This window comes from Durio zibethinus, chromosome 28 (genome assembly GCF_047325235.1).
Source record: "Durio zibethinus cultivar Kanyao isolate XHJ-2024 chromosome 28, ASM4732523v1, whole genome shotgun sequence".
Taxonomy (NCBI): Eukaryota; Viridiplantae; Streptophyta; class Magnoliopsida; order Malvales; family Malvaceae; genus Durio; species Durio zibethinus.
This window is the reverse complement of record NC_143189.1, coordinates 11,057,327-11,067,775: the sequence shown is the minus strand read 5'-3', so window position 1 is coordinate 11,067,775 and position 10,449 is coordinate 11,057,327. Positions and strand designations below refer to the sequence as shown.

Genomic DNA, 10,449 nt, shown 5'->3' with positions numbered 1-10,449 from the left:
CACGATGTGATTCGTGATATGGCTCTGTGGATAGCTAATGGGTGCAATATTTTTTAGGAAAGTATTTTAGTGCAAGCAGGTGTTCGATTAATTGAAGCAGCAGAGATCAAAAAATGGGAAGCAGTAAAAAGGATATCACTAATGGCAAATTGCCTTCAGAATCCAATCGAAACACCTTCATGTCCCAACCTACTAACCTTGTTTCTCAATGAAAACACATAGAAGACAATCAGCAATGACTTCTTCCAATCTATGCCTAATCTAAAAGTGTTAGACCTGTCCTGCAATAGTGGCATAACTGAATTGACCCAGGGAATTTCAAAACTTGTTTCCCTGCAATATCTCAATCTATCCAAGACAAGTATAAGACAGTTGCCAACTGAGCTCAAGTCCCAACAAAGGCTGAAATATTTGAACTGGTCTAAGGGATGATGTTATCAGAAGTGTGAAAATAGCCGAAGATCAGCAACAGCTGAAGCGGCTAGACCAAGTTCAATGCTGGCTTTCGAGGGCAGAAACTTTGATTAAGGGAGCTCATTGTTGATTGTGGAAAGTCCTCAGGAAATTAAGAAATTATGTATAGGAGGTTGTTGTTCTATGAGTCCCAAGTCCAACCTGAAGTTTGGGAAGCAAATTGCCCAAATGCTCCGAAATGTTGTGGATCATAAGAGCAAGGGAGTTTTTGACAAGGTGGCTGAGGAAGAACCAACACCTCTAGTGACTGAATGACCTCCTGAGCATACTGTTGGTTTGGAATCCAAATTCGACAAGGCTTGGAGCATCCTTGAAGCTGAACAAGTGGGAATTGTTGGCCTGCATGGCATGGGATGCCTCCTGAACAAAATCCACAACAAGTTTTATGAACCCCCAAATCGATTTGATGTAGTTATTTGGATAGTAGTATCTAAAGGGTTTTATATTGGAAAGGTCCAAGATGACATTGCTGAAAGGGTGGGAATAGCTGGTGGAACATGGCAGAACAAAAGTCCAGAGGAAAAAGCTCAAAACATCTTTAGGGTTTTAAAGGAAAAGAAATTTGTTATGTTATTAGATGATATGTGGGAGCGAGTTGATCTATCTAAGGTTCGGATACCTCTCCCCACTCAAGAAAATGGTTCCAAACTAGTTTTCACAGCTTGTTCTATGAAGGTGTGTGGCCAAATGGAAGCTCATAAGAAGATTGGAGTGCGGTGTTTGCCTGAAGAAAAAGCTTGGGAGTTATTTCAAAGAAAGTTGGTGAAGAAACACTTGAAAGTAATCCATGTATTCGTGAGTTGGCTCATGAATTTGCCAAAGAGTGTGGAGGACTGCCTCTCGCACTCGTCACCATTGCTCGTGCCATGGCTTGGAAGAACACAGTTGAAGAATGGAAATATGCAATTGAAGTGTGTCGGAGATCATCTGCCTCTGTTTTACTAGACGTGGATGAAGAGGTATATCCGCTTCTAAAATTCAGTTTTGATTCTCTTCCCAATGACATGATTCGAACTTGCCTCTTATACTGTAGTTTGTTCTCGAAGGATTACCAAATTAGAAAAGATATGCTTATAGATTTCTGGATAGGGGCGGGGTTTTTGGATGGACGTGGCAATACAAGTTTAGCTCAAAACCAAGGCCACCACATCATTGTTTGTCTTCTTCATGTATGTTTATTGGAAGAAATAAATGAATTTTGCATAAAGATGCATGACATGTTTCTTGACATGAGTTTGTGGATAGCATGTTGTTGGGAAATCAACCACAGCACCTAGACATAAAATAGTAAATTCAAATTAAGAATAACAACATACAAATATATTTGTTTTGGTCAAACTTAAAATGATTTACTCTGAACCTAATTCACTATCAAATAAATCTTTACAATTGAAAGACTTTTAAAATAAGAAAAATTACAAAAAACTCTTTACTCAAAATTTAACTCAAAACTCAATTACACTCTTTTATAACCTACTTACCTAGTTGTTCTCTTGGTGATTAAATATATGGGATTTTCGCATCTAATCATATGAGATTATTAAACTAAACCTAAAACATATTATTTATAAGAGTAAAACCCCTTATACCTTTAATAAACTCTCAATATGAGATAAAAAATAAATTAAAAACTCTTATAAATTTCGATGTGGGATTACGAGATTCAAGGCAAATCCCAACACATGTAAGTGTGAAGAAGAAAAGTGGAGGTTTTTTGTGGAGGCAGGTTATCAATTAACTAAGTTACCAGAAGTTCAGAATTGGGGAAGTATACGCAGGATGTCATTGTTGAAGAACAGGATTGAAAATCTAGTAGAAGCACCTAACTGTCCTGATCTCCAAACTCTGTTTCTTAACGATCATCAGTTGCAGGTGATCAATAATGACTTCTTCCAATTTACGTGTGGCTTAAAAGTTCTAAACTTGTCAGACAATAGATATATAAAAGAATTTCCAGTGGGAATTTCGAAATTGGTGTCTCTGGAATGTCTCGATCTCTCCTATACAGGGATAAGAGAGCTACCAATTGAATTGAAGGCTTTAGAAAAGCTTAAATGCTCGAACTTGGAATGCTTTAGTCCTGCCATAAGAATTCCAAGACAGTTGATATCTGCTTTTTCAAAGCTGCAAGTATTGAGAATGTTAGGCTGTGGTTATTCTTTGGGCCAGGAAGGGGAAGATAATTGTGAATGCTTGGTGGAAGAATTGAAGTGCTTGAACCATTTGAAATTGTTGACTGTCACTATAACGAGTGCTTTGGTTCTCGATAGACTTTTGATACTGAAAGGTTATGCAGCTGCACTGTACGAATTGAACTTTACTTATCCAAGGGCTTAAAGCGATTGAATATTTTATCTTTAGCGAATATGAAGAGTCTAGACAGTCTACGCCTTCTGGGGAGCGAAAGTTTGCAAGAGGTAGAGATGGAGTGGGGAGGAGAAGGCAGAATGATAAAAGAGCAGAGCCACATTCAAACCTCTGTGATTGCTAGCAAACATTGCCTCAAAAGCCTTCGCTATGTAAGAATAAATGGATATTATAAATTGACAAAATTGAAGGACATAACATGGCTAATTCTAGCTCCAAACCTGAGGTCTCTTACTGTGATGTACTGCAACAATATGGAGGAAATAATCAATGAGAGGAAACTGAGTCAAGTGGCTCAGCTAGTGGAAACTTTAAGCCTATTTGGAAAACTCGAGTCTCTTTATTTGCATGTTTTGCCAGAGTTGAAGAGCATTTACTGGGACACATTTCCCTTCTCATGTTTGAAACATATTTGTGTTTCGGTATAAGTGGTCTCAAATGGGTTGATTAATTACCGTTATGTTGAAATTATCTTGAATAGGCCATTAATTATTTGGAGAGAAAAACTAGGTGATGGAATCGGAAAGAGGTAAGTATAATCTTACACACTTTGTTTGTTTTCAAACCTATGTATATATGTATGTATGTTTCTAAATGAGTAAATATTTTATTTTATTATTTCGATATATGAAAATAGGATCAAGCATATAATTATTCTGTGTTTTTACTATATAAATGATGGATCATGCTTATGAATGAACTGAAAAAATGATTTATGTTTAAAGAATGATTTTATGATAGCTACATTTTTACATCTCTGGAAAGTGGGATCATCGACACAAAACTAGTTCTACGGCTCTGGCTAACGAGTTATAATAGTTAGCATGGAAATGATCATATGGCCCTACTAACAAGTTATAGTAGTTAGCATAAGGCCCTAGCTAGCAGATTATAATAGTTAGCAATGATAATGAGGATGAAATTGTCGATACGGTCAATGTTACGGGTTATAGCAGTGACCATAGCTAATGATAAAAAAATGATAATGATGATTTATGATGATGATGATTTACAATAATTTTTAATGATTGATCCATGATTTGGATTGATTACAATATTTGAATAATAACATATTTTGCAATGATTATGAAGTGATATATTTTGACATTGATTTATGAATTTATGAAATATTTGACAAAGTAATGATCTTTGAAATATTTTGACATTATGATTTGATGATTATTTTGAATACTCTATATGATATGTATGAAAATGATGCTTGATTCAGTAAGGTGTGTGAGCCTATACTTGCTGAGTTATGGTTTGCTCATTTTCCTTTTACTTTTTCTTTACAGATGAGTAAGTGATAAGTTTTCTTAGTCTTGTGAAAGTTAGAAGATCAAATGGAAAAGATTACTTAGTCGTCAGAGACAATGTAAGCCAATGAGATCTTATAAAACAATTTTGTATTTTTATATGGTTTGTATTTGGATATATAGAGATGTATCATTAGTTAGATTAAATATATAGATTTTACTTGGCAGACTATATCAATTTATTAAAGAATTTTATAATGATTAAGAAAGAAGGTTTCGTATTACTTTGGGGTTTACTTTAAGGTAATATTGTCGTGTTGCATCTTGGTCTCTGGGCGTGACATAAAGTAGTATCGAACTTAAGTTATGATTTTTGGAAAATTTTTAAGAGTTAGACTTTGATGAGATTTTCTTTAAAAGCTTAAGTTATGATTCTTTGAGATTTTCTTGGAGTTTAGGTTTTGATTTTAAACTATGTGGGATGTTAAAAAGCTTATAGTATGATTTTGAAAATATTTTTAGAATTACGATTATGATCTTTGAAGATTTCTAAGAAGTTAGATTATGATAATTAGATTAACAGTGATTTTCCAAGAATATAACTTATGATTTTTGGGTTGAAAGAGATTTTATGAGTGTGGTTATGATCCATATCCTATGTGGAGATTTTTAAGAATTTAAATGATGACCTCTGGATAATGTGATGATTTTTCAAGGACATAAGTTGGATTCATAGACTATAATGTGAGTATAAGTAAATGATTCGATGAAGTTTTGAGTAGTTAAAGTTTCAATAAATATTAAGGAATCAATAATTCAATGAATTCATGGAGTAATTATTTTGGTTGATATTACATATTGCTTTTGGATCTTGTAGTCAAGAGAAAGTGTAATTACATTGATATAGTGCGATTTTATAAGTTGAAGAGATTTTTGATATGACTTATTATGAGACATATCCTATGAGCTAATCGATTATTTAAGAGAATGATTTGATCATTGGAGATCCTATGGGTTAGAGAAAAAGATCTTCGACTTAATGAGGTTTTGAAATTATTTGATAAATGTTAAATGAATCATTAGTCATGGATTAAGATTGGAATAATAGTGTACATTGTTAGAATTAAAAGTATAGAATATTGGAGTTGGAATGAAATGATATGTCAAAATTTTGAAATAATTATTTATGCGTTATAATGTTTGAGAATTTGTCTTGATGGATTTAGTCTAAAATGTGATAATTGTGGTAAATAGTTTAATATACGTAAAGAAGGATATTCATTTGATTTGATTATACATTCTTATTGAGAAAGTATTTAAGGTTTGATTATGCAAGTTGGACATTTGTATAGTTAATTTGAAGTTTGATCATTAAATTCTTATTTGGGGTGTACTGATTTTTTTTAATGACTAAAGTGATTAATTTGTGGTTATAGTTTCTAATTGGAGTATACTATAGGATTCCTTCAAATTTTATATTTATGGAGAACATTGCCTATTGGGTACAAGGCTGTGTACCTAGCAAGAAATTAAATTTGTGAATAAAAATTGAAATTGTGGTTATTAAGATGATTTAGTAAGGAAGTTGGTTTTGAAGGAGTAATCGATTTACTAAATATATATATGTTTTGGCTAAGCATGATTGTTTGAAATCTTAAAGGGCAAAAGATTTGTTGAAATCTTACAAGTGATGATTTTATGCAGTTGGTGATACTGAACATGTATTCAATTTTAGAGAAGTTTAAAATTAAAAAAAAAAGGAACTTCTGAAATAATGTGATGCATTTGGTTATTTTTCATAACTATACTTTCAGCATGAATTCAAGTATTTGGAGTTTTTATTGTTTAAATTTTATACGAGAATTTTACTTATGGATTATGATGCGTAGGTTTTGACTTTGACTTGGAGATGATAGTAATATATTTGGTAAAAAGAAAATTTGAGACATTATGATGTTTGTGGGAATTATGAAAAATCAATTGTTATATGATAATTAGTCTATTAAATTGAACGAACAATATTCAAAATTGGAGACAACTTGGGTAACCAAAGATTTATGTTTAAATTTACATAATGTAAATTTATGGATATGATTTATTGCATCAATTTCATATGCTTTATAACAGTTAATTGATAGAAAATTTTATATTGTCGGTGGAGAAAAAAAAAGAAAAAAAAATTATAAGTACTATATGATATCTTTTTGGTGACTAAAGGATTTGTTGATATTGTTATTCAAGGTTGTTATGGATTGAATACCTGGCATAAAGCGAATTACATGAAAATTTGTGGACATATTTTTTTTCTTGTTATGAAACAATGTTCTGAAATTTATTTTGTCTGAATTTTATTGGAACAAAATATCATAGTGCACAGTGGAATCTTGATTTTTTTTAAGTTCTAAGTTTTTTATGCTATTGTTAGTGAGGAAAGTGATGAATCTTTAATAAATAAGGACTAACGGATTTTGGATAAGAATATTTTGTGTTCTTTCTAGTTTTGGAGCTTTATCATTGATAGACATTCATTTAAATAGTGCTTATCTTGTGACTTCAAGAGAAAAAAAAAATTTTTTTAATGTAGCAATAGTTATAAGACAAATATCCAATGATTCATTTTGAGGTTTTGTATGAAAGTAGATCTAAGTCTTAAACTTAATGGGATAAGGACAAAGAAGAAAAACTTTTACTTTTTTTTGAATTTATGGAACAAATGGTTGATAAATTTTGGTTGATTAAAGAATGATTTAAAGTAAGCAAAAGGATTATACTAGAATTTGGAGATATGATTTATAGCTTCGAGTGGTTAATCATTTTACTCATAATTAGGATTATAAAGTAAGGAAGGTTAAGTTTGCATTGTAAGGACATTTGAAGTTCTTGGTAAAGTGAAAGAAATTCAAAATAAAGAATATAGTCACCTCGATGTCTAGTGTGCATAATGAATCTATGTTAAGAGACTATCTTGGTAGAAGTTATATGGTTGGATATGAGTATTTGGAAATTCAAGATGATATGGGTTTTAACATATTGAAAATATCTTTTTTGAATGGTTAAATGGCAAGAATAAGTTTTGAGGCAAAATGATTACTTTTGTCAAAGTTTAATGAAACAATCATACAGCAAGAAATGTGATTATAGAAATGGAGGAATAAGATGTAAATATAAATCAAGTTTTGATGACAAAACTTTTCATAAGGAGGGGATAATGTGATACCCCAGCCCAAATAATAATTGTGCTAGAGTAATACCAAAACCCATCAATTCATTAAGAGATTAATTAGTAAAAGAAAAAAGGGCTAAGTTATTAAATGAAAGAAAACCTAGTTATCGAGAAACAAAAAAGAAATAGGAGTTCTTCTTTCTCATCTTCCTAGGGTTAGAAATATGAAAAATCAAGTTGTTGATTCAAAATTAGAGGCTACAATCAAGTTAATCTCTTAAAGGTGAGTATATGCCCTCTTTTTATTTAAGAAGAAATGTCAAGTTGATTGCTATTATTTGGAGTTGAAGTTTTGAGAGCAAAACCAAGAAAAATTATGAAATCTTTCATTAATCTTCATGATCTATTTGGGTAAATTATTGGGCTTTGTTTATTTTATGTTTTTAAGATTTATTGATGATTATTGAATGGAGTTTAAAGGTTAAAAGTATGGATTTGAGCTTTTAAAGATTGAAGGAGAAATTCTGTTTTTAGATGAGATGCCATAATCTGCAATAGTGAATTAAAATAGGATTCTGTATTAATGGATAAATTATTGCTATGATTATTATATATCGTTGGAAAGCATGTTGAATCTATTTTCTAATGAAAAAATGGAAGTCAAATATGAGTTTTCTATGAAGAGTTACCTAATTTTAGCTTAAGGATATGAAGGCAGTAAGGTAGTAGCATCAGGGTTTAATTGCAAAAGTTGTCTTAATTTTTATACAAGGATTTACAGATTAAGCCAAATATATTTGGAAATACTATTGAGTCTACTTTCCAATGAAACAAACGGAATTGAATTTGGAGTTTCTTACGAATAAATATGTAATTTTTATGAGAAGGAATGCAGGTTATCTAGCAGCAGCATATGATGTGGATAGAAAAAATTGTTAGAATTAATCCACAAGGAATCACGAGATGGGCCATAATGATTAGAAAGCTTATTGAGTCTAGTTTCTAACGCATTAAAAAGATTTTAATTCTAAGTTGCATATCTTAAGATATGGTCATTTTAGTGAAAGTAGTGTAGGCTGCTAGAATTAGTTTCTTGAGTTAATTCTTATTTAACTTAATTGTTTCGGTATAAGTGGTCTCAAATAGGTTGATTAATTATTGTTATATTGAAACTATCTTAAATAGGCCATTAATTATTTGGGGAGAAAAACTAAGTGTTGAAATCGAAATGAGGTAAGTAAAATCTCACACACTTTGCTTGTTTTCGAACCTATGTATATATATATATATATGTTTCTAAATGAGTAAATGTTTTATTTTATTATTTTTGATATATGAAAATAGGATCAAGCATATGATTATTTTATGTTTTTACTATATAAATGTTGGATCATGCTTATGAATGAACTAAGAAAATTAGTTATGTTTAAAGAACGATTTTATGATAGCGACGTTCTTACATCCATAGAAAGTGGGATCATTGACACAGAACTAGTTCTACGACCTTAACTAATGGGTTATAGTAGTTAGCATAGACATGATCATACGGCCCTGCTAATGGGTTATAGTAGTTAGCATAAAGCTCTAGCTAGTGGGTTATAATAGTTAGCAATGATCATGAGGATGAAATTGTCAATACGACCAATGTCACAGGTTATAACAATGACTGTAGCTAACGTTAAATGAATGTTAATGATGATTTATGATGATGATGATTTACAATGATTTTTAATAATTGATCCATCATTTGGTTTGATTACGATATTTGAATGATAGCATATTTTGCAATGATTTATGAAGTGACATATTTTGACATTGATTTATGAATTTATGAAATATTTGACAAAGTAATGATCTTTGAAATGTTTCGACATTATGATTTGATGATTATTTTGAATACTCTATATGATATGTATGGAAACGATGCTTGATCCAGTAAGGTGTATCAGTCGATACTTGCTGAGCTATAGTTTGCTCATTCCCTTTTTACTTTTTATTTACAAATGACTAAGTGATAAGTTTTCTTAGTCTTGTGAAAGCTAGAAGATCAAATGGGAAAGATTGCTTAGTCGTCAGAGACAATGTTGGCCAATGAGATCTTGTGAAATAGTTTTGTATTTGTACATGATTTGTATTTAGATATATAAAGATGCATCATTAGTTAGATTAAATATATGAATTTTACTTGACAGACTATATTAGTTTATTGAAGAATTTTATAATGATTAAGAAATAAAACTTCGTATTACTTTGGGGTTTACTTTAAGGTAACATGGCAGTGTTACGTCTTGGTTTCAGGATGTAACATGGAGTCCATGTTTACTACTATTTGGAACTGCCTCAATGAACATCAAACAAGAATCATTAGTTTATATGGAATGGGAGGCATTAGCAAAACTACTCTCATGACTCAAATTTGTTAAGAATATGTAAGGTCCAGCCCCATGTAATTGTTTTAGCCAATTGAAGGCCATGGGCTTTTGAATTTTAACCCAAAATAAAGCATTAGACAGTAAAATAAGGGGGGTTGTGTTTTTGGCATGGAATGACATAATGTGGCACCGAATAGAAAGAAAAGAAACAAGAAAAATAGAGAGAAAATGGATAGGGGAGAGTTGGTTAAGCAGAAGTCAATTCGTGATCCAATTAAGCTGAAATTTTGTCAACAGGTTTATGATTCAAAGTTTTATATTCTGAATGGTGAAGATCAGATTTAAAACTCTTTAGGGACAAGTCTACAGTGTATTTGTTAAGTCACCTATTTGGTGAGATTTTTTTTAATTATCTCTCTAGTTATTGATTAGCATTAGTTTTAGCAAGAAGAAAACTTTCTATATCCATTATTTGATAATAGAGATTTTTTTGTGGTTCATAATTTTTTTCTCTACATTGGAGAGCTTTTCATGTAAATCTTCGTGTTCTTTACTTTTCTTACATTGTTGGATTATTGATTGTTGTCTACTGCTATGAGTTTATTGCGATATATTGCTTCTGTGTTGTTGTATTTGTTAGGCCTAACAAGTGGTATCTAAGTGAAAGTTATTTTGAGACATTGACACAAAAGTAACCCAAGACTAAAGTAAATTCTGTTTGAGATCATAGAGGGTGATGTATGTTTCATGATAAAATTGACAGCATCAAATTATTCAATTTGAAAGCCAATGATAGAGGATCAGTTATACTACAAAG

The 10,449-nt window shown here is 31.2% G+C and overlaps 1 protein-coding gene across 1 annotated transcript; it reads left to right on the top strand.

The window, feature by feature from the left end:
• Positions 1-597: 597 nt before the first annotated feature.
• LOC149510753 (putative disease resistance protein At1g61300) lies at positions 598-2,811 on the top strand. Its single transcript, XM_089757080.1, has 5 exons — positions 598-717; positions 772-1,149; positions 1,230-1,433; positions 1,521-1,643; positions 2,143-2,811. The coding sequence occupies exons 1-5, from the start codon at positions 598-600 to the stop codon at positions 2,809-2,811; spliced, it is 1,494 nt and encodes a 497-aa protein (XP_089613206.1).
• Positions 2,812-10,449: the final 7,638 nt, after the last annotated feature.

What these genes read in the sequence shown, in the direction of transcription:
- LOC149510753 (XM_089757080.1), top strand. Translation starts at nt 598, where the DNA reads ATGAGTCCCAAGTCCAACCTGAAGTTTGGGAAGCAAATTGCCCAAATG. An exon ending in AGGAAGAACCAACACCTCTA is followed by an intron (nt 718 to 771) that starts GTGACTGAATGA and finishes AAATTCGACAAG; the next exon opens with GCTTGGAGCATCCTTGAAGC. An exon ending in TCATTGTTTGTCTTCTTCAT is followed by an intron (nt 1,644 to 2,142) that starts GTATGTTTATTG and finishes ACGAGATTCAAG; the next exon opens with GCAAATCCCAACACATGTAA.